Source organism: Macaca thibetana, chromosome 19 (assembly GCF_024542745.1).
Source record: "Macaca thibetana thibetana isolate TM-01 chromosome 19, ASM2454274v1, whole genome shotgun sequence".
Classification (NCBI taxonomy): Eukaryota; Metazoa; Chordata; class Mammalia; order Primates; family Cercopithecidae; genus Macaca; species Macaca thibetana.
Genome location: NC_065596.1, coordinates 5,557,689 through 5,580,738, shown reverse-complemented (window position 1 = coordinate 5,580,738; position 23,050 = coordinate 5,557,689). Strand labels below are relative to the sequence as shown.

The 23,050-nt window shown below is 55.3% G+C and overlaps 2 protein-coding genes and 2 long non-coding RNA genes across 6 annotated transcripts in view; 1 reads left to right on the top strand and 3 right to left on the bottom strand.

The window, feature by feature from the left end:
• The window catches only part of LOC126942416 (uncharacterized), a 183,158-nt gene that overhangs the window by 125,735 nt on the left and 34,373 nt on the right, over window positions 1-23,050 (bottom strand). The gene's annotated exons all lie outside the window — the stretch shown is intronic.
• Window positions 1-23,050, bottom strand: part of COPE (COPI coat complex subunit epsilon) — a 55,970-nt gene that overhangs the window by 29,125 nt on the left and 3,795 nt on the right. The window lies entirely within an intron of this gene.
• HOMER3 (homer scaffold protein 3) lies at window positions 547-11,831 on the bottom strand. 3 transcript variants are annotated; one of them, XM_050769718.1, is made up of 10 exons: window positions 11,626-11,831; window positions 9,562-9,642; window positions 9,321-9,477; window positions 8,961-9,092; window positions 5,793-5,900; window positions 4,176-4,297; window positions 3,226-3,382; window positions 2,760-2,876; window positions 2,576-2,662; window positions 547-969 (listed from the first exon to the last, which is right to left on the bottom strand). In XM_050769718.1, the coding sequence occupies exons 2-10, from the start codon at window positions 9,573-9,575 to the stop codon at window positions 778-780; spliced, it is 1,086 nt and encodes a 361-aa protein (XP_050625675.1). In that variant the 5' UTR covers window positions 9,576-9,642; window positions 11,626-11,831; the 3' UTR covers window positions 547-777. The 3 variants fall into 3 exon arrangements, with proteins under 3 accessions (XP_050625675.1, XP_050625676.1, XP_050625677.1); XM_050769719.1 differs by lacking the exon at window positions 11,626-11,831 and adding an exon at window positions 10,909-11,033; XM_050769720.1 differs by lacking the exon at window positions 5,793-5,900.
• LOC126942400 (uncharacterized) lies at window positions 11,072-17,808 on the top strand. The gene is made up of 3 exons (XR_007721541.1): window positions 11,072-11,199; window positions 17,065-17,216; window positions 17,310-17,808. It is a non-coding gene; the product is annotated as an uncharacterized LOC126942400 (long non-coding RNA).

Genomic DNA, 23,050 nt, shown 5'->3' with positions numbered 1-23,050 from the left:
TGGAAGAGCAGGGGGACAGGAGAGGTGGGGTGCGGCTGCCGGTGCTTCACGTCCGTTTCCACCAGGCAGGCCCTAAGTTTTGCAGACAAACCACCTGCTCGAATGACCATGGGATTTCGGGTCCTGAAGCCCCTCTCTGGGCTTCCAGTTTCCTCCTCCGGAGAATGGGCATAGCAACTGTCCTGCTCTCCAGAGGCGGCTGTGAGGTTTCAGTGAGGTCAGTCCTGTGCCGAATGGGCGCGGCTATGTGCCTCCCTGACCACCCACCTGGCCACCTCTGGGGGTTGTAGCCAGAGTGAAGGGGCCATGAAAGTCCAAACTTGGCCAGACAACATGGGCTAAGCCCAAGGGGACAGGCAGAGACACACCAGAGCCACGTTCCTGGTTGTGTGACCTGGGCACCCCCCTCGGACTCCAAGTCTCACCCTTCATCTGCAAGTGGCTTACAACTGCCACATGGATGCAGGGGCACCCAAAAAGGCAGGGAAAGGGGCCGGCGATACGTTAGGTGCCCAAATACCCACATACAACACACACACACAGCCGCGCTTAGAAATGTAATCTGGGGATCTAGAAATTCTACACAATGAGAAGCTCAAAAACAGCCCCCAAGCTGCCAACAGCCAGAGCCAGCTGGGGCCCACCCCAGCCCGGCCCGGCCCACCCAGGGCTAAGTTGGGACCCCCAGTCCCTTTCCAGGACAAATGGGTCCAACTATGCCGCCTGCAGCCTGGCCCACACCCAGGCCGGAATCGTTCATGGAAAACCAGCCCCGGCTCAGGGTGCAGCCTCAGCCAGGCGGGCCAGGCCCTCACGCAGCTCACTCAGCTCAAACAGCCTGACGTCCAGCAGCTGTGCCGCCCGGCCCACCTCGGCCCGCGCCCGCTCCCGCTCCGCCCGTGCCTCCTCCAGGCTGCGCTCCGTCGCCCGCAGCTGGTGTTCCAGTTCCGCATTGCGGGTCTCCAGGTCCTGCCAGGAAAGGGTGGGCAGGGTTGGAGGCCCCAACAAATCACCAGTCCTGCCCGAGGCGTCCAGAGTCTGACCACCTTCATGTCCCTCTTCTGCCCAAAGCCATCCTAGGGCACCCATCACACCAGGAATCAAATGCACACACCCCCACCCCACCCCCAGGGGCCCAGTTTCTGCCTCATTTCTAAGAAACAGGGTTTTGCTCTGTTGCCCAAGCTGGAGTGCAGTGGCACCATCCTAGCTCACTGCAGCCTTCAACTCCTGGGCTCAAGCAACTCTCCCACCCCAGCCTCCCAAGTAGCTAGGAATACAGGCGTAAGGGAAGTAGGTCCTTTAACATCTGAACTTAATTGGACTCACAAGAAGTGCCCCTGAGCTAGGTGGTTCACACCTGTAATCCTAGAACTTTGGGAGGCGGAGGCAGGTGGATACCCAGAGGTCAGGAGTTCAAGACCAGCCTGGCCAACACGGTAAAGCCCCATCTCTACTAAAAATACAAAAATCAGCTGGGCATGGTGGTGCGCACCTGTAGTCCCAGCTACTCTGGAGGCTGAGTCAGGAGAATCACTTGAGCCCAGGAGGCGGAGGTTGCAGTGAGCTGAGATCATGCCACTGCACTCCAGCCTGGGTGACATAGTGAGACTCTCTGTCTCAAAATTAAAAAAAAAAAAGTGCCTCATGAACATTTCTCACATAAAGTCTTTGGCAAAAGCCAAGCCAAGGCCAGGCGCAGTGGCTCACGCCTGTAATCACAGCACTCTGGGAGGCCGAGGCGAGCAAATCATGAGATCAGGAGTTCAAGACCAGCCTGGTCAACATGGCGAAACCCTGTCTCTACTGAAAATACAAAAAATTAGCTGGGTGTAGTGGCAGGTGCCTGTAATCCCAGCTACTCAGGAGGCTGAGGCAGGAGAATCTCTTGAACCCGGGAGGTGGAGGTTGCAGTGAGCTGAGATCGTGCCATTGCACTCCAGCCTGGGCGACAGAGCGAGACTCCATCTAGAAGAATTAAAAAAAAAAAAAGCCAAGCCCCAGGCCGGGCGCGGTGGCTCACGCCTGTAATCCCAGCACTTTGGGAGGCCGAGGCGGGCGGATCACAAGGTCAGGAGATCGAGACCACGGTGAAACCCCGTCTCTACTAAAAATACAAAAAATGAGCCGGGCGCAGTGGCGGGCGCCTGTAGTCCCAGCTACTCGGGAAGCTGGGGCAGGAGAATGGCGTGAACCCAGGAGGCGGAGCTTGCAGTGAGCCAGGATCGCGCCACTGCACTCTAGCTTGGGCGACAGAGCAAGACTCCGTCTCAAAAAAAAAAAAAAGCCAAGCCAAGCCAGACCTGGTTCCAGTGCAGGCTCTGTGACCTCAGGCTGAGAAGAGGAATTGACGGGGTCTGGCATGGCAATGCAGCAGGGACTCAAACATTGCTTGTTGAACCCATAGATGGATATGAAACTGTACCAATAGCCACTGTTCACACGGCACCTGCTGGGCATCAGGCCTTCCACGGGCCTGGGCCTCCCAATACTCTATCGTCTTAGGTAGATATCGTCCTGACTGTTGAGGTGACTGTCACCCACCGTCACCCCACCTCCTGCTGCCCACACACACCTGCACCTTCTGCTGAGTCTCCTCACGCTCGGCAGCCTCCGGGGCCTCACGGGGCCCCCCAGTCTGACTCTTCAGGGTCTGAATCTCCTAGAGGAAAACAGTTCCCAGGGTCTGTTGCGGGGGTCCTGGCTTTCCCGCAGGAGGTGAGGGAAAGTGAGGCCCGGGAAGCATATTTGGCACTCACCTGGTCCTTGGTTTGCACCAGAGCTTCCAGCTGCTCCAGTGACTGGCCCTGGCCCGGCCCCTCCTTCTCGCTGGCCGGGGTCACCTCTGAAGCTGCCTGGGCCTCCAGCTCAGCCACCTGTGGGACAGGAATAGCAGCCCCTGACACCCCCGTCTGCACTCTCCCTTGCTCCCCCAACCTCTAGGAAATCTGCCTCCTGTCTGGCCACTCCCAGGACCAAGCACCCAACTCCCTTGGTTGGTGCCACCACCCCCTCTGCACAGCTTGGACTTCAGGGTCTGAGCACCCTCTGAGGTTGGCATTGTCTCAGATCCATTTTACAGAACAAGAAACTGAGGCTGGGTCAGTGACCTGCTGAGGTCACACAGCCAGTCCATGAACCCAGGGCAGATGGGAACTGCGGAGGCGCGGCCTTTACAGTTGCCCGGGCCAGGTGGGTGTCTCTCAGACGGAGGGGTACCCTCACCCGCTGCCGTAGCCGCTCGGCCTCTGCACGCTGAGCCTCCAGCTGCTGCCTCCACTGGGCTGCGGCGGCGTTGGCCTCTCGCAGGGCGCCTGCCAACTTGTTGTTGCTGTCCTGCAGCGCGAAAAACTCGGCCTCCCACTGTACCTCGCCTACGGAGCTGCGGGGACACGAGGGTCGGCAGGGGGTGACATCGGGCTTGAGGGTGAAATCAGGGCAATGCTAGGCTGGGACGGGGACAGGGGTGGGATAGCTCTGAGCTTAGGTCAGGGCCAAGGCTGGCGAGGATGCAGAGTTGGGCGGGAGGTTGGACCAGGGGGCGGGGCCAGGGTGGGGTGGCACTGGGTTGGGGGCGGAGTCAGCAGCAATGCTGGGCTGGGGGGGTGGCCATGGGTGGGTAGTGCTAGGCTGGGGCGGAGTCACGGGCAATGCTGGGCTAGGAGGCGGGGCCAGAGGTGGGGTAGCTCTGGGGTGGGGGACTGAGTCAGGGCCACGCAAGGCTGGGGACGTGGCGACACTGAGCGCTGAGCCTGGGGATGGCACAGTCCCGCAGAAGTGGGGTCTTGTAGAGGACCGAGTCAAAGAAGGGGGCACATGGAATCTACCCAGTGACACTGTCGGAATGGCGGGGGAGGGATGGGAGTTTGGGGAGAGTCAGCCGATGGGGGCGTGGTCGGGGTGGGGAGGCGCCCCAGGATTATCCTAAACCCAGAGAGACATAGACTGGGCGAGGTTAGCAGCGAGACAGGGGTGGGGTCAATACGGAGGGGCGTGGCCAACGCAGGGTAGGGGCGGGGTCGGCTCTGGATGGGGCAGCATCCATATCCTCATCCCCTTCCCCAGATCTTGGGTCCACAGTTAGATCCTTGGCACTCCCTTGGCTTCCGAGAACCGCCTCCTCATCCCCCACCCCGACCCCCGCCCATGCCACGCCCCCAAGTCCCGCCCCTCACCCCTCAGACAGCATCTTCTTTAGCCGCTCCCGCTCTGTGGGGCCGGGGGCATCAGCGCTCTGGCTGCGGAACAGTTTTTCCTCGCCGGGGCCGTTGGCACTGACGAGGGGGGTCGGGGGCACCTGTGCATGGGGAAGAGTACGTCACGACCCCACATCAGCTGGGATCAAGGCTGATGTGACTGGGGTCGTCACATCGGGGGTCCAACTGACCTACGCACCCTAAGCAGGTCCTTCACAGCACAGGATCCAAGTGTGTCCCTCCCCCACCTCATGCACCCTCCATGGCTCCCTATGGCCCCTAGGCTGGGAGTTCCATGCCCACGCCCTCAACCTTGCCTTCCTGGGCTTTCACCATCCCCAGGAGCAAGTCTGATGCAGGTTAGTCTAAACCAAGATACTTGGAACCTGTAAAGTAGGGGAGGGGGACAATCGAACAGCTCCCTGCTTTCCCTTCCCTGCGGCCGAACTTTAACATCCCATTTAGGATGTCAGCAGGAAGTCCAGCCCAGGCTGAATCCATATTTCAGGAGCAACCCCACTGCCTGGACCACTGGCTTTGAGGGTAGACAGAGTCCAGCCTGATTTTTTTCATCTCAGCAACCCCTCTGCACAGCCCTGGACCTGGTACCCAGCAGGTGCTCAATAAATAAAGCTGACTAAATTAATATGGGAAAACACGCAGGGACAGTTAGTTGTTCTGCCTCACACTTAGCCATTTCTTTCTTTCCTTTTTTTCTTTGAGACAGAGTCACACTCTGTCACCCAGGCTGGAGTGCAGTGGCACGATCTCGGCTCACTGCAACCTCCACCTCCTGGGTTCAAGCGATTCTCCGGCCTCAGCCTCAGCCTCCTGGGACTACAGGTGCATGCTACCACGCCTGGCTAATTTTTGTATTTTTTAGTAGAGACAGGGTATCACCATGTTGGCCAGGCTGGTCTTGAACTCCTGGCCTCAAGTGCTCCTCCTGCCTCAGCCTTCCAAATTGCTGGGATTATAGGCGTGAGTCACTGCGCCCGGCCACACTTAGCATTTCAATTTCTAGTCTTCCATCCTGCCATCTGAGCTGATTTTTTTTTTCCCAAGACAGAGTCTCACTCTGTCACCCAGGCTGGAGTGCAGTGGTGCAATCTCAGCGCACTGCAACCTCCACCTCCTGGGTTTACGCCATTCTCCTGCCTCAGCCTCCTGAGCAGCTGGGACCACAGGCGCCCGCCACCATCCCCGGCTAATTTTTTTTTTTAGTAGAGACGGGGTTTCACAATGTTAGCCAGGATGGTCTCGATCTCCTGACCTCGTGATCCGCCCACCTCGGCCTCCCAAAGTGCTAGGATTACAGGCGTGAGCCGCCGCGCCCGGCCTGAGCTGGTCTTGCTACTGGGACCTACTGGGTGCACCCCGCCCGCCCCAGGCAAGGTCCAGACCCTCTATGACACACTCCACACCCCTCCTCCATGGTCCCTGCCATGGGTCTAACTTTAAGTCATCTGGAAGCATTGGGTCTTGAGGACCAGCACAGTGCCCCAGTCTCCCAATATCAAGGTCCCCTAATATCCGTTGAGCACCTGGCTGACTCACAGGTGCCCAGGCAGGCATAGGAGAGTAGGGAGTGCTGACCTGGTGGGAGGCGAGCCCCAGGGCTGGACTGGTGAGCTCCCCGCCATCCTGAGATTTCTCCCTGGCCAGCCTGGCTGCTTCCTTCACCTCCTGGAACTTCTCAGCAAACTAAGGGAGTGGGGAGGAAAAGACAGTAAAACCCCAGTCCATCCTCCCAAACACGTCACCATCACCCAGTGACAGCCCCGTAACTTTTGAACTGTACCCATCCCCTTATCACACACCTTGGAAGAAGGAAAGTTTGAAGAATGATAAACCACGGTGGGTGGGCAGGTGGCATGAGATCACAGAGGTGGCATTTAAATACATTGGGCCACACTGAGAAAGGGAAAGGAATTCCCGTTTCCTCTTTTTCTTTTTAGGAAAGGGTCTCACTTTGTCACCCAGGCTGGAGTGCAGTGGCATGATCTGGGCTCACTGCAGACTTGACCTCCCTGGCTCAAGTGACCCTTCTACCTTATCCCTCCACTAAGGAGCTGGGACTACAGGTGTGTGCCCTCATGCCTGGCTAATTTTTTCTAGAGACGGGGTCTAGCCATGTTCCCCAGAATGGCCCTTTTCCTCTTCTTTTTTTTTTTTTTTTTTTTGAGATGGAGTCTCCCTCTGTTGTCCAAGCTGGAGTGCAGTGACATGATCTTGGCTCACTGCAGCCTCTGCCTCAGCCTCCTGAGTAGCTGGGATTACAGGCATGCACCACCATGCCTGGCTAATTTTCATATTTTTAGTAGAGATGGGGTTTCACCATGTTGGCCAGGCTGGTCTTAAATTCCCGACTTGAAGTGATCCTCCTGCCTCAGCCTCCCAAAGTGCTGGGATTACAGGCACAGCACCCAGCATTTTTTTGTTTTGTTTTGTTTTGTTTTGAGATGGAATCTCGCTTTGTCACCCAGGATGGAGTGCAGTGGTACCACCTCGGCTCACTGCAACCTCTGCCTCCCAGGTTCAAGTGATTCTTCTGCCTCAACCTCCTGAGTAGCTGGGATTACAGGCCCGCACCACCACGCCTAGCTAATTTTTGTATTTTTAGTAGAGACGGGGTTTCACCATATTGGCCATGCTGGTCTCGAACTCCTGACCCCGTGATCCACCTACCTCGGCCTCCCAAAGTGTGAGAACGACAGGTATGAGCCAACACATTGGGCCCCTTTTCATCTTTATCAGGGCTATTTCAACAAAGACAGCCTGAGGTGGGTGCTAATCTGTCTTTAACACCTGTTATTATTCCTTTTTTTAAATTTTATTTTTTTAGACATCGGAAGTCAATGAGAAAGTAGTCATCCCATTCTTGTTTTTGTTGTATTAAATGCTTACATGTTTACATTTACCACCTATTTATGACAAGCAATACCAGTTTTCCAGTTAGAATAGGATATGTTTCCCCCCATACCCTGGTTTTAAAATAAATTTCCTTCGTTTAAAAATAATTTTTGGCCGGGCGCGGTGGCTCACACCTGTAATCCCAGCACTTTGGGAGGCCAAGGCGGGCGGATCACGAGGTCAGGAGATCGAGATCATCCTGGCTAACACCATCCTGGCTAACATGGTGAAACCCCGTCTCTACTAAAAGTACAAAAAATTAGCCGGGTGTGGTGGCAGACGCCTGTAGTCCCAGCTACTTGGGAGGCTGAGGCAGGAGAATGAAGTGAACCCAAGAGGCAGAGCTTGCAGTGAGCTGAGATTGGGCCACTGCACTCCAGCCTGGGCAACAGAGCAAGACTCCAACTCAAATAAAATAAAATAAAATAAATAAATAAATAATTTTTTTTTCAGGCTGGGTGCAGTGGCTCAGGTCTGCAATTCCAACACTTTGGGAGGCCGAGGTGGGTGGATCATTTGAAGTCAGGAGTTCGAAACCAGCATGGCCAACATGGTGAAACCCCATCTCTACTAAAAACACAAAAATTAACCGGGCATGGTGGCGGGCACCTGTAATCCTAGTACTTGGGAGGCTGGGGCAGGAGAATTGCTTGAGCCCAGGAGGTGGAGATTGCGGCGAGCCGAGATTGTGCCATTGCACTCCAGCCTGGGGGACAAGAGCAAAACTCCGTCTCAAAAAATAAATAAATAAATATATAAATAATTTTTTAGGCCGGGCACAGTGGCTCACACCTGTATTCCCAGCACTTTGGGAGCCTGAGGCAGGCAGATCACCTGAAGTCATGAGTTTGAGACCAGCCTGGCCAACATAGTAAAACCCTGTCTCTACTAAGAATACAAAAATTAAAAAAACAAAAATTTTGTAAAAATACAAAAATTAGCCAGGTATGGTATGTCTGTAATCCCAGCTACTTGGGAAGCTGAGGCAGGAGAATTGCTTGAACCTGAGGGGAAGAGGTTGCAGTGAGCCGAGATCAAGCCACTGCACTCCAGCCTGGCAACAGAGTTAGACTCTGTCTCCAAAAAAAAAAAAAAAAACCTAAATTAGAAAGGTAAATTGTTCAGGTGCAGTGGCTCAAGCCTGTAATTCCAGCACTTTGGGAGGCCAGAGTGAGAGGCTCGCTTGAGGCCAGGAGTCAAGAACAGCCTGGACAGCATAGTGAGATCCTGTCTCTACAAAAAATAAAAATAAGAATAAAGATATTAGCTAGGGCCGGGCGCGGTGGCTCACGCCTGTAATCCCAGCACTTTGGGAGGCCGAGGCAGGCGGATCACAAGGTCAGGACATCGAGACCATCCTGGCTAACACAGTGAAACCCCGTCTCTACTAAGGAATACAAAAAAATGGCCGGGCGCGGTGGCTCAAGCCTGTAATCCCAGCACTTTGGGAGGCCGAGACGGGCGGATCACGAGGTCAGGAGATCGAGACCATCCTGGCTAACACGGTGAAACCCCGTCTCTACTAAAAAATACAAAAAACTAGCCGGGCGAGGTGGCGGGCGCCTGTAGTCCCAGCTACTCGGGAGGCTGAGGCAGGAGAATGGCTTGAACCCGGGAGGCAGAGGTTGCAGTGAGCCGAGATCGCTCCAGCCCGTCTCAAAAAACAAACAAACAGAAAAACGAACTAGGAATCAAACCAGTGAACCTTAAAGGGGCTTCAGTCTCATCTCATCCTACAATCCCATCCTGTAGATCGGAAGATAGAGAACCTGCCCAAGATCCCAAATTGAGCCCAGAAGACTTGGGCCCAGCCTCATCCATTCCCTCCACTTTCCCCCTCACCGGGCCCACCTGTGTCAGATGCTGTTCAGAGGCAAAGCCAAGGCCGTAGACAGTGTTGGCGCGACTGTCCGCCCACTGCCCGAACTTCTGGGAGGTTTTGGTGAAGGTCATGTTGGGAGTGACAGTGCTGTTGATGATGGCCTGGGGTCGGGAAACAAAGTTCAAGGTTGATGGGACAGATAATAACAAACATGAAACCCCCCAGGTATCACCTTGTATTAGGGTCTTGAAGGTCTTTACTCTGAACCATTTCAGGAGACAGAAGGCCCAGGGTTTCCCATCCCTTGGGCACACAGCAAGCCAGCCACTAGACCCAGGTTTGTCACCAGGACTCCTGGTGCCTCTTCCCCACCCAGACCCCACCCGGACCTTGGCGCCCCCGATGCTGATGATGCGGTAGACATTGCGGGTGGCATCGTAGAAATAGGAGACAGTGAGTGCATGCTTGCCCGCCGGGATCCAGTTTCGCTTGGTGGCCGGGTCGATCTGGAACACGTGCGCCCGTGTGCTGAAGATTGGCTGCTCCCTGAATGGGGACCGGGTGTTTGGTGGGGGCCAGGCAACCCCCTTAGACAGCTCAGGGCCTGGGCTGGGGGAGGTGGGAGCTTACCTGGCTGTGGACATTGGTCAGGTCGGGATGGGCAGGCTCTAGGGGGCAGCCAGAGAGGTGGCAGGAGCGCTGCTTTGGCCCCTAGGGAGAGAGCAGGGACTATGAGTGTCCCTCAGGCCAGGCTGAGGCCAAGCAGGTTCTACCTCAGAACCCATCACCAGGTGTGCCGTCATGGAACTTTCAATCAAAAAGGCAGGAAAGGCCCAAAGTACACCCTGTGCTTTGGGAGGCTGAGTCAAGAGAATTCTTTGAGCCCAGAAGTTCGAGACCAGCCTGAGCAACATGGCGAGACCCCATGTCTACCAAAAATTTAAACAATTAGCTGGGTGTGGTGGCATGTGCCTGTGGTCCCAGCTACTCGGGAGGCTGAGGTGGGAGGATTGCTTGAGTCCAGAAGGTCAAGGCTGCAGTGCAGTGAGCTATGGTCACGCCACTGTACTCCAGCCTGGACAAGAGAGCAAGACCCTGTCTCAAAAAAAGAAAGAAATTATAAAAAGAAACAAAAAGGCAAGATAATTGCTATAGATCACTTAGAGCAAGCGGACCCCATCTTTCTTTGTCTGGGGGAAGCCCCCACAACACCCTGTACAGGAGATGGCCCTCTGAGAGGAGCCCGGTGGCCGCTGACATCCAGATGTAAATTTCTCATTGTCCGGGTTATTGCACCCCTGTGGGGTCCCCTCCATCCTGGGCTGAACTGTGGAAGCCAAATCTCTGCTGAATTCTTTCCACCACATTCACCCATGACTGGCCAGAGTGGGGCTCTCCATCAAAAAGTGGGGCATTGAGAGGTGTGTAGTACCAGGAGACCAGTTCCCCACTACATCCTGCAGAGGGACCCCACCCCCCACAGCTCCCACCCTAGGGCAGAGGTACACCTTGAAGTTCAGGGTCCAAATCCCCAGGGAGTCCCCAGCCAAGTTAAAAAGACAAGATGTAGACAAACAGCCAATCCCAGTGCCCACCATGGGGGGCAGAGCAGAATCCACATTGGGAGACCAGGGCTCCCCAACCTCCCCATTGGGCCATTCAGCAACCCCGAATGTGCAGGGGGCCAAGGAGGGGTTTGGAGGAGGGGAAGACAGGTGGGTGAGGGGAGGCCCCGGCCCAGCAGCCTCTGTGGTCAAAGGGGGGATGCCCCCCCATCCTGTCCTGGGCAGCTGCTGTCCTGGTCACAGGGTCTGAAACCGGAGCCCCTGAGTGGGGGTGGGGCGGCAGCTCTGGCCTGGAAAGGGGGCGGGTCCTGTGCTGGGTGGGAGTTAGGGAACACAGGGGTCCCCGGAACCCAGGCCCTTCCGGTCCAGCAGCTCCTGCTGCGACTTGCAGCGTTTGGGGAAAGTTACTCACCAACTAGTCATGCGCCTCGGATGCCGCCGGCCACGGGGCTCCCGGAGGGGGGTCCGACACCGCCCGGTGCCCGGGATCCCCAATCTGGCCGGTGGATGAGGCCCCATCCCATGTACCCCAGTCCGGAGAACGGGGGGTTACTATTAATTCAGGATTCCATCCCCACACCCAGTGCGCGCCCCAACTCCGGGACATGTGCCCTGCCCCTGGAACTTCCGAGATTCCCGCGACGCCCCCTGTCTCTGGGTCAAGAACTTCGGGGGACACCTCTTCTGCCTCCTCCAACCCCAGGTCGGTAACTCCGGGGACTCTCTCCCTGCCTCCTCTCTAACCAGGTCCGGGACCCGGGTCCCCCGCGTTGTCCCAGACTGCTAAACTTCGAAGACCCCCTGCCATCCCTCCAGTCCCTGGGTCCGGGACGTCCGGACCCCTCCCACGCCAGTACCCCACCCCAGGTCCGCAACTTTGGGGACCCCTTCGCAGCCTCCTCCAACGCCGGGTCCAGAACTTTGGGAACCTCCCGCGCAGTCCCCTCTCCGACCCTGAATCCAGAAGTTCGGGACCCCCGCGCTCCCTCCAGCCCTGGAACTTGGGGACCCCCTGAGCCGCTCCCAGTCCCCGGGTCCGGAACTTCTGGGGACCCCCCGCGACCTCCCCTTGGCCCTGGGACTTCGAGGCCCCCGCGCTCCCGGCGCAGGCTCGGCCGGCCGGGCTCACCCTGCCGGGTCGGCGCCCCGCGAGTGTCCAGGCGCGGGTCGGGTGCGGCCCCCGCGGCGCTGACTCCGCGCTGCCGGGCGCCCCGCTCGCTCCCTGGCTCCCGGGCCCGCGCCCTCCGCGCCGCCCTCCGCGCCGCCCGCGCCTTTGTCTGCGCCGCCGCCGCCGCCGCCGCCGCCCGCGCCGCCTCCGGTCCCATCGCGGCCGGTCCCGACGCGGCCGCCGCCCGCCCCGCCTCCCCGGGCCGCCAAGGCCGCCCCGCTGCGCCCCCTGCTGGCTTTTTGCAGCGGGAGGGGTAGGGGGGAGGGGACACGGGGGAGGAGCGGGGGCCGGGACTGGGGAAGAGAGGGAGGATTGGGGGAGGGGGCTAGGGCAGTGGAGGGGGACTGGGGGGGGTTGCGGGGGGTCGGAGTTGGGAGCAGAGGGTGAGGACAGAGAGACAGACGGAGAGGGACATCTGGGATGATAAAGAGACCCAGAAACAGAGACACGGGGGAGACAGGCGGAGAGATAGGAAGTAGATGGAGTTGTACGGACTGCGATGTGACCTCTCACCCTCCTGTCACCTTCTCAGGGGACAGCTGCCTCTCTCCCCACTACCTGAAGTCATAACTTTGGGCCTGTGAGGGAGGTCAGGTCCCTCCCGGGCTGACATGGGTGGCCCAGTGAAGTTGGGGAGGGGGCAGTGGGTCCCAGGGTCTGCATACAGTAAGTGCTCAATGGGTGTTGCCAGGAAACGGAAGAGATCAACTTTGGGAGGGAACGGGAAGCAAGACAAAGACAGAAACCTTCCTGTCTGTCCTCCTGACCGCCCCATCCCTGAGCAGGGACGTCTGTCCACCTCTGTCCCTCCCAAGACGATGGTAAAAAAGCCCACAATGGTGGGATTACGGTGATCATTGCTGTTGTTTGAGGTTTCCAGGATCCAAAGGTTGAGGGAATGTCTCCAACGCATGGTTGTATCCCCTCAGCCTCCACTGGCCTGGCTTTGTCACCTCTGGTCACAGGTAGCACCCCCTTCCCACACTCACCAGGAGAGCGTCCTTCCGGAGTTGAGCTGAGATCCACCTCCCCAGCCCCAAGCCCATGGGTCCCACTTGTCAATCCCGGTGCCAGCCCCTCTCTGGCACCTTCTCCAAAATCACACAGTGCTGTTGGTTCATTCATGGGCAGAGGCCCGGAGCTCCCTGGAATCAAGGCCTGTGGCGCCCTAAAGCTCTGACCTTACATTTGAGTTTTTCTTTTTTTTCCCTTTCTTTTTTTTTGAGACAAAGTCTCACTCTGTTGCCCAGGCTGGAGTACAGTGGCACAATCTCAGCTTACTGCAGCCTCTGCCTCCCAGATTCAAGTGATTCTCCTGCCTCAGCCTCCCGAGTAGCTGGGACTACAGGTTCATGCCACCACACCTGGCTGATTTTTGTATTTTTAATAAAGATGGGGTTTCGCCATGTTGCCCAGTCTGGTCTCGAACTCCTCACCTCAAGTGATCCGGCCCCCTTCGGCCTCCTAAAGTGCTGGGATTACAGACATGAGCCACTGCACCTGGCTGTTTTTTGACAACTTCAGAGAGGCTTTTGCTTTTCATCTCCAAGACCTCTGCTCCTGTCTCCTTTCCCTGTTCCTTTATTTCTGTTTCCTTCTAAGAAGAATAGTATATCTGAGCTGGTAGTTACATTTGAATTACCTTTAGGTGAATTCCAGGTCAGATTGTCTTTGGAGATTGACTCCTGGACCAAGATCTGAGTCTTTTCCCCCGTCCAGGCCTTTGCCCAAACTGTTCCATCCACCTGGAATGCCCTCTCTGCAGGCATGTCTTCCACCTTGTCCTTCCAGGCTCAGCGCCACCACCCTGTCTCCTCCTCCAGGAAGCCTCTCTGACTACCCTGGGCTTGGACGGGATCTTTCCCTCCCCTGTCCCAATCCCTGTGACTCTTTCTTTCTTTTCTTTTTTAAAGTTTATTTTTATTTTTATTTATTTATTTTTTTTTTGAGACGGAGTCTCGCTTTGTGGTCCAGGCTGGAGTGCAGTGGCCGGATCTCAGCTCACTGCAAGCTCCGCCTCCCGGGTTTACGCCATTCTCCTGCCTCAGCCTCCCCAGTAGCTGGGACTACAGGCACCCGCCACCTCGCCCGGCTAGTTTTTTGTATTTTTTAGTAGAGACGGGGTTTCACCGTGTTAGCCAGGATGGTCTCGATCTCCTGACCTCGTGATCCGCCCGTCTCGGCCTCCCAAAGTGCTGGGATTACAGGCTTGAGCCACCGCGCCCGGCTTTAAAGTTTATTTTTAGAGACAAGGTCTCACTATGTTGCCCAGGCTGGTCTCAAACTCCTGAGCTCAAGTGATCCTCCCACCTCAGCCTCCCAAAGTGCTGGGATGACAGGAGTGAACCCAAACCCTTTCTGTGACTCTTATGTTACCTGTTTATTACATGACCAGGTCTGGGTGCTCCTCTAGGGCTGGCCCATCCATCCTGAAGCCCCAGTCTGACCCAGCACAAGAGCGACTATTCATCTCACAGGGGAAACTGAGGCACAGACTCGGTTTCCCGGGCTGCTTCTAACTTCATGAGGCATCTGCACAAGGGAAGGATTTGGCTCTGTTCTCAGGCTGGAAGCCACGAAATGCTTGAACATTGTGGGGAGCAAAGAAAATACCGTCTGTTCTGCACAAAAAATGACTTCTCCTTATTACCAACAAAATAATGGAAAAAATAAAAAAGTATCTGGGAAAGGTGCTGGCATGGCCGAGGCTTCTGGAAGCTGTTTAGAGCTTGCCGAGTGCAGAACTGGGGCCATGTGGCTCTTCTACAGGGGCAGCTGGGCGGGGGACCCAGGCAGGCTTTGCCCTTTGTGTGGGCAGAAAGCAACAGTGAAAGAGACAGCGAAGGGTTGTTTCCCTGAACGCCCTTTCCGGTCTCTGGGAGGGGCTGGGACAGAGCTGGCCTTGAGCAGCCCCAACCTGAATTTGGATTAGCCAAGTCTACCCTGAGGCAGTGGCTTCCTCAGTGTGGGCCTCAGTTTTCTCACCTGGAAAATGGGCTGATGCTTGCAGGGCTTCTAGTAGAGGGAGGAACATGAAGGATTCAGTCAATATCAGCAGCTGTCCTCTGGGGTGCCTTCCATTAGGTTCGTAGACAGAGGCCCTGCCACTCTTTGCTGCAGCTGGGGAAACTGAGTCAGTGCCTCAGTTTCCCTGCTGGCATGAACAGTCACTCTTGTACTGGGTCAGACTGAGGCTTCAGGATGGATGGGCCAGCCCTAGAAGAGCACCCAGACCTGGTCATATAATAAATAGGTAACATAAGAGTCACAGAAAGGCACTGGGCTCATGAGTGTCATCCCAGCACTTTGGGAGGCTGAGGCAGGCAGATCACCTGAGGTCAGGAGTTTCGGACCAGCCTGGCCAAAACATGGTGAAACCCCGTCTCTATTAAAAATACAAAAATTAGCCGGGCATGGTGGTGCACACCTGTAATCCCAGCTACTCGGGAGGCTGAGGCAGGAGAATTACTTGAACCCAGGAGGCAGAGGTACAATTGAGCTGAGATCAGGTCACTGTACTCCAGCCTGGGTGACAGAGGGAGACTCTGTCTCAAAAAAGAAAAAAAATAAAGGGAAGGAAGGAAGAAAGGGACTTGGGATGTCCTTGCAGGGCAGGCAGAGGCCACTACCCCAAGGTGGCTGACTAGGAAAGTAACTTTCCTTTGGGGCTGAGAAATGGTGTGGAAGAATGAACTTCCTGTCTTAAAGGGGAAACCAAGCGGGAGCCCGAACAGCTCATTCAGCACTAAGAAAACTGCATTTGCAGAATGGCTTTTATGACTCAGGCTCTGGTCTCTGCCCAGTTAGATCTGACCCAGCATTTGGAGTGAGGCTAAACTGTCTCTCCTCTCCAGAGGTTTTCTGTGCCACCAGAGCAGGGACAGTCCAGCCTCTCTTCCCCAAAGCTGGGTGCCCACCTCCCAGTGAAGGTCTTGGTGACTACTTCAGGTCTGTTTATGGCATGATTTGGTTACTATTCACCTCTTACATGGATTTGTCCGGCACCTAGAACAAGCCTGACCTGTGACAGCTTTCCTTTTTTTTTTTTTGAGACGGAGTCTCACTCTGTCGCCAGGCTGGAGTGCAGTGGCGCGATCTCGGCTTACTGCAACCTCCAATTCCTGGATTCAAGCTATTCTCCTTCCTCAGCCTCCTGAGTAGCTGGGATTACAGGCACTTGCCACCACGCCCAGCTAATTTTTGTTTTTGTTTTTTTTTTTTTTTTTTGAGACGGAGTCTTGCTCTGCCGCCCAGGCTGGGGTGCAGTGGCCGGATCTCAGCTCACTGCAAGCTCCGCCTCCCAGGTTTACGCCATTCTCCTGCCTCAGCCTCCCGAGTAGCTGGGACTACAGGCGCCCGCCACCTCACCCGGCTACTTTTTTGTATTTTTTAGTAGAGACGGGGTTTCACCGTGTTAGCCAGGATGGTCTCGATCTCCTGACCTCGTGATCCGCCCGTCTCGGCCTCCCAAAGTGCTGGGATTACAGGCTTGAGCCACCGCGCCCGGCCGTTGTATTTTTTTTTTAGTAGAGACGGGATTTCACCATGTTGGCCAGGATGGTCTCAATCTCCTGACTTCATGATCCGCCAGCCTCAGCCTCCCAAAGTGCTGGGATTACAGGCGTGAGCCACCGCGCTTGGCCCCTGTGACAGCTTTCTATGAGCACTTTCAGAAGTAGGAGATCCCCAGGTTCCAGCTTTCGACTTGGTGGCTTTCAGAATCACGTGAGCCAGGGAGTGAATCCCAGAATCCCAGCCCTGCTGCTTGCCAGCAGTGCCACCCTGAAGAAGTCACTTTTTCTTCTTTGTGCCTCAGGTTCCCCATCCATCAAATGGGCATATGAATTGTGTTCACTTCTGAGGTTTACTGTAGGGATCGAATGAATTCTTTCTTTTTCTTTTCTTTTTCTTTTTCTTTTTTCTTTTTTTTTTTTTTTTTTTTTGAGACAGAATCTTGCTCTGTCACCCAGGCTGGAGTGCAGTGCTGCGATCTCAGTTTGCTGCAATCTCTGCCTTCCGGGTTCAAGCGATTCTCCTGCCTCGGCCTCCCTAGTAGCTGGGATTACAGGTGCACGCCACCATACCCAGCTAATTTTTGTATTTTTAGTAGGAACAAGGGTTTCACCATGTTGGCCAGGCTGGTCTTCAACTCCTGAACTCAAGCAATCCACCCGCCTTGGCCTCCCAAACTGTTGGGATTACAGGTGTGATCCACCACGCCCAGCCCCTTTTTTTGAGACAGGGCCTCACTCTGTTCTAGGCTGTAGTACAGTGGCTCAATCATGGCTCACTGCAGCCTCAACTTTCTGGGTTCAAGCAATCCTCCCACCTCAGACTCCTGAGTGGCTGGGACTACAGGTGCACACCACTACACCTGACTAATTTTTGTATTTTTTGTAGAGACGGGGTGTCACTATGCTGCCCAGGCTGGTCTCCAACTCCTGGATTCAAGTGATCTGCCTGCCTCAGCCTCTCAAAGGGCTGGGATAACAGATGTAAGCTACTGCACCTGGCCTCCAATGAGTTGTTATGTGAAAAGAACGTGACTATAGGTGCTTAATAAATGCTTGCTATTATAAACATCCTATTTATTTTTCGTATGTGGTTTTGATCCTGAACCAACTTCTTACTCTTTTCTTTTTCAGAAGTTAGAAGACTCCAACCAGGCCTGAACTCTCAAGGACAGAAATGGGTCCAACCTGGCATGACATCCTCTAAATCTTTAGCTCCCGGCCCCTCAGGTGCCCCCTCCAGCTACCTCCCTCTTCCTTCTCCTCATTCCCCAAGCCATAGCTGGTTGGGCCAACCTCCAGACATTAGCCTGTTTGCAAACTCCTATTCATCCCTCAAAGCCTCACCTTCAATGCTCTCCTCCCCAAGAAGCTCTCTCTCCTCTACCTCTAGACCTTCTCCAGCCCTCTTCCCTCTTTCTGGCCCAGCCCTGACCCCTGCAAGTGCCTGTGTGCAGCTTTGACTCCTCCAGCCTGAGTGTTCCTCAAGGGTTGAGACCAGGGCTGATGTTTCGCTAGAGTTTGTCACCTTCCAGCACAGAGTGGACCCATGGGGGTCAGGCAAAGGAGAGTTCAATACTATTGGTGATTTTGCATCACTTGAAGGAGACCCTGCCTTAAATTCAGAACTTGACTTCCGCCCACGGCCAAAGTTAATTCATTCAACAAACAACCCCCCATGAAGTTACGGAGCCAGGCTCCCTCAGGCCCAGGCAAGAAAGGGTCAGGGAGTTGGGGTCGCCAGCACTGGGTTACAGATTTGAGGACCTAGGACCAGAGTGAGTTGGGGATGGGAGGAGGCAGTGCTTGAGGCCCCTCTGAGCACCAAACCTGGACCCGAGGTTCAGTTCCCGCAGACCTAATTACCCTAATTTGCCACATGCACTAATTACCTCCTGGGTGCCAGGTGGCTGGGCGGGGCTGCCCCAATTTCCGGAGGTAGGTCGGGGCCCGATTATTTTTGGCTGTGGCGTCCTTGAAGGCTCCGCCACCAGCAGCGCTTGAAGGGCAGAAAGTGGGGCGGAGAAATTGAGGCCACATCAGGGGACGCACTGCAGGAATTGGGGGTCGGCTTAGCCTTGGAGCTCCCTGACCAGGGGGCCTTGGGCCCAAGGCCTGAGAGTCTTTGGCACCTAGCCAGAGGTGGCAAGATCTGGAGGGGCATGGCCAGGCACGATAGCTCATGCTTGTAGTCCCAGCACTTTGGAAGGCTGAGGCGTGTGGATCACAAGGTCAGGAGTTCAACACCAGCCTGGCCAATATGGTGAAACCCTGTCTCCACTAAAAATATAAAAAAATTAGCCGGACGTGGTGGCGCACACCTATAGTCCCAGCTACGCAGGAGGTTGAGGCAAGAGAATCGCTTGAACTTGGGAGGCAGAGGTTGCAGTGAGTCGAGATCGTGCCACTGCACTCTAGCCTGGGTGGCAGAGCGAGACTCCGTCTCAAAAAAAAAAAAAAAAAAAAAAGATCCGGAGGGGCTGAGAATCAGCCAGCTCCATGGTGGATTGCTCTGAAATATTTTTGTTTTGTTTTGTTTTGTTTTGAGACAGAGTCTCACTCAGTCATCCAGGCTGGAGTGCAGTGGCACAATCTCGGCTTACTGCAATCTCCCCCTCCTGGGTTCAAGCAATTCTCCTGCCTCAGCCTCTCGAGTAGCTGGGACTACAGGTGCGTGCCACCACGCCCAGCTAATTTTTTCATTTTTAGTAGAGATGTGGTTTCGCCAGGCTGGTCTGTTGGCCAGTCTGGTCTCAAACTCCTAACTTAAGGTAGGATTACAGGCGTGAGCCACCGCGCCTGGCCCAGGTCTGTTTTGATATGACACCACAGCCACGAAACGGGCTGCCAGGGGGTGAGGGTGGGGGTAGTCAGATGGGCCTGGGTTCATATCCCAAGTCCCACCAGCTTGCTGTGTGTTCCTGGGCATATAACCTTTCATGAACTCTTTGCACCTTTCCTGAGGGATGAAACAGGCATAATTTAAAAAGAGTGCTTTAGGCATTGGGGGTCGGAGCATGTGCAAAGGTCCTGAGGTGGGGCCAGGCGGGCCATATTGGAGGAACACTATAGAGGTGTCTAGAGTGGAGTAAGTGGGAGAAAAGCTTATGGGATTGCTGAGACCTAGGGGGTCACAGGAACTGAACAGAGCCTCGTGGGTCTTGGCGAGTTGTGTGGGTTTCATTCTGAAGGCACTGGGGAGCCATGGGAGAGTTTGGAGCCAAAGAGAGAGGGAGTGGTCACATTGACACTGCAGGCCCTGGGCAGGGTTTCAGCTCTGGTGTCTGTCCACGTGCAGAATAGTTGCAGACCCTACCATTCTCTGAGCCTCAGTTTCCCCACCCTGAGCAGAGTCCTGAGACTATGGCAGCCCCAGAACACAGTGGGCCCTCTGCCAGAGAAGCCCCACCCTACCCCGGAGCTCCCAAATGCTGGCTGTGCAGCCTACACGGCCTCCTCTCCGCCTGTCCCCCCATCCCACGCTCCTTCTGTGGCCTTGAGGGAGCAGCTGTGGGAACAGAGAGCAGGAGCCCGTGGGGAAGGCAGCTCAGAGGGGCTCTGGGGGCCGTGTTCCTGCTTGGTGACAGCCCACATGGGGCTGCCGCGCGCCGATTGTTCTCACAGCAGCCGGGTGACTCACATGCTACAGCCTCTTCCTTGGGTCTGCCAGAGGGAGAGTATTCCTGGTAACCAGGCACAGGCCGGGGTCTCTGGTTTGGCCACCTGTGCCGTGGCTATGCCCTCTAGGATCCCCCCTACCAACACACACCAAGGGACCCCTCTAACCAGCGGTGCTGCCCACCTCCTTGCTCCAGCATCTTCCGTGGCTCTCCTGGACACCTCAGAGAGAGAGGCTCAAGCTCCTCATTGCCCATTGGTCAAGCTGCTCAGCCCCACTTCAGAGCACTTGTACTGGATTCCACGTATAGCCTGAAATGCCAGCTCTGAGGTTGTTTCCTCCAGGAAGCCCTCCAGCCCTCCCCACAACTCTGACAATCCTGACCCCCAGGACAGGGATGCATCTGTGTCTGGCCCTGCCTCCCTCTCAGACTGGGGGCTACCTGGAGTCCAGGCCCAGGGCCCAGGCCTCTCAGGGGTCCCACTGTTATCCACTATAGGAGTGCTCAGCAGGGAATCTGGGGGAGGAAGGCAAGGTCCAAGACTGGACCCCAGGGGCCTGATATGTAACCAAATTATTTATGTATTTATTTATTTTTTATTTTATTTATTTATTTATTTATTTTTTATTTTTTTTTTTTGAGACGGAGTCTCGCTCTGTCGCCCAGCCCAGGCTGGAGTGCAGTGGCGTGATCTCGACTCACTGCAAGCTCCGCCTCCCGGGTTCACGCCATTCTCCTGCCTCAGCCTCCCGAGTAGCTGGGACTACAGGTGCCCACAACCGCGCCCGGCTAATTTTTTGTAATTTTTAGTAGAGACGGGGTTTCACCGTGGTCTCGATCTCCTGACCTTGTGATCCGCCCGCCTTGGCCTCCCAAAGTGCTGGGATTACAGGCGTGAGCCACCGCGCCCGGCCTATTTATTTTTTTTTAGACGTAGTCTCGCTCTGTCACCCGGGCTGGAGTGCAGTGGCACGATCTCGGCTCACTGCAACCTCCGTCTCACAGGTTCAAGCGATTCTCCTGCCTCAGCCTCCTGAGTAGCTGGGACTATAGGCACGTGCCACCACGCCCGGCTAATTTTTTTTTTTTTGTATTTTTGTAGAGACGGGGTTTCACTGTGTTAGCCACAATGGTCTCAATCTCCTGACCTTGTGATCCACCCGCCTCAGCCTCCCAAAGTGCTGGGATTCCAGGCGTGAGCCACCACGCCCGGCATTAATTATTATTTTTTTAGAGACAAGGTCTAACTCTGCTGCCCAGGCTGGAGTGCAGTGGTGCGAGCTCAGCTCACTGCAGGCTCAACCTCCGGGGCTCTAGCGATTCTCCTGCCTCACCCTCCCGAGTCACTGGGATTAGAGGCCTGAGCCACCAAGCCTGGCTAATTTTTTAACATTTTGTAGAGATGGGGTCTTCCTATGTTGTCCAAGCTGGTCCCTAATTCCTGGGCTCAAGCAATCCTCCTGCCTTAGCCTCCCACAGTGTGGAGATTATAGGCATGAGCCACTGCACCTAGCTAACCCCAGTTTCATAGAAAACTGAGGCTCAGCGAGCTTGTCAGTTCCCCAAAGTAAAAGTCAGCAGAAGGCTGGAGGTGGTGGCTCATGCCTGTAATCCCAGCTCTTTGGGAGGCGGAGGCAGGCGGATCACCTGAGGTCAGGAGTTCAAGACCAGCCTCACCAACATGGTGAAACCCCGTCTCTACAAAAATACAAAAAAAATGGGCCGAGCGTGGTGGCCCCAGCACTTTGGGAGGCTGAGGCAGGCAGATCACGAGGTCAGGAGATCGAGACTATCCTGGCTAACACGGTGAAACTCCCTCTCTACCAAAAATACAAAAAATTAGCCAGGCGTGGTGGCGGGCTCCTGTAGTCCCAGCTACTTGGGAGGCTGAGGCAGGAGAATGGTGTGAACCCGGGAGGCGGAGCTTGCAGTGAGCTGAGATCACGCCACTGCACTCCAGCCTGGGTGACAGGGCAAGACTCTGTCTCAAAAAATAAAAAAAATTAAAAAAATAATAGCCAGGCACAGTAGGTCATGCCTGTAATCCCAGCACTTTGGGAGGCCAAGGTGGGTGAATCACCTGAGATCACCTGACTAACAAGGTGAAACTCTGTCTCTACTAAAAATACAAAAATTAGCTGAGTGTGGTGGCACACACCCGTAGTCCCAGCTACTCAGGAGGCTGAGGCAGGATGATCACCTGAACCCGGGAGGCAGAGGTTGCAGTGAGCCAAGATCATGCCATTGCACTCCAGCCTGGGTGACCAAGTGAGACTTTATCTCAAAAAAAAAAAAAAAAAAAAGAAAGAAAAAAAAAAGTCACCAGGGAGGCTGAAGGTGGTGGCTCACGCCTGTAATCCCAGCACTTTGGGAGGCCAAATTGGGCAGATCACTTGAGGTCAGGAATTCGAGACTGGCCTGGCCAACATGGCAAAAATCTGCCTCTACTAAAAACACAAAAAATTATCCGGCGTGGTGGTGTGCACCTGTAACCCCAGCTACTCAGGAGGCTGAGGTGGGAGGATCGCTTGAACCTGGGAGTCAGAGACTGCAGTGAGCCCAGATCGCACCACTTCACTCCATCCTGGGCGACAGAGTGAGAATTTGTCTCAAAACAACAAACAGTAGAGAGTAAAGGCTGGTCCTGGAACCCCAGTCTGAGAGGCCAAATCCACTCCTTGCAACCTTTGGAGCTTTGCTTACCCAGGGAGCAGGTTGCGGGGTTCGCTCGTCCACCTGCAGGTAGATGTGGTGCAGCCTGGGCTCAAACTCAAGGGGTACAACAGCCCTTCCTCCCTGGACCTCTGTTTCCTCCTCTGTAAAGCAAGGATTATTCATCATTAACTCATGTTTATTAAGCATTTAAGGCATCCAGGTCTGTTAGGACATCCTGCCCTCAGGGACCTCATGTCTGGTAGACATGGGAACGAAGAAATGACTTCTGACAGGATTTTGCAAAAGAAAGAAAAGCAGTCAAAGCACCAGGCCAAGACTGCAGTGGCTGCTGAAGGCTGCTTTGTGGAGGTGGTGATTCAGGGCAACACCACGCCCAAAGGCCCTGAGGCGGGGACGTGTTCAGCCCCTTGGGACAACATTGAGGAGGCGACTGTGACTGAAGCTAAGTGAGTTGGGGAGAGTGGGGAGGCACCATGTAGGCAGGGAGGGCTACAGGCTGAGCATCAGGGACCTGTGGGCCCCCAGCAAGGAATGTAGACTTTATACTTAGAGCACTGGGGAGCCACTGAAGGCTTTTGA

Excerpts from the sequence above, each read along its gene's own strand:
- HOMER3 (XM_050769718.1), bottom strand. Across the intron at positions 9,093-9,320 it reads TCAGCATCGGGGGCGCCAAG|GCCATCATCAACAGCACTGT; the intron begins GTCCGGGTGGGG and ends TCCCGACCCCAG. Across the intron at positions 5,901-8,960 it reads CTGAACAGCATCTGACACAG|TTTGCTGAGAAGTTCCAGGA; the intron begins GTGGGCCCGGTG and ends CCACTCCCTTAG.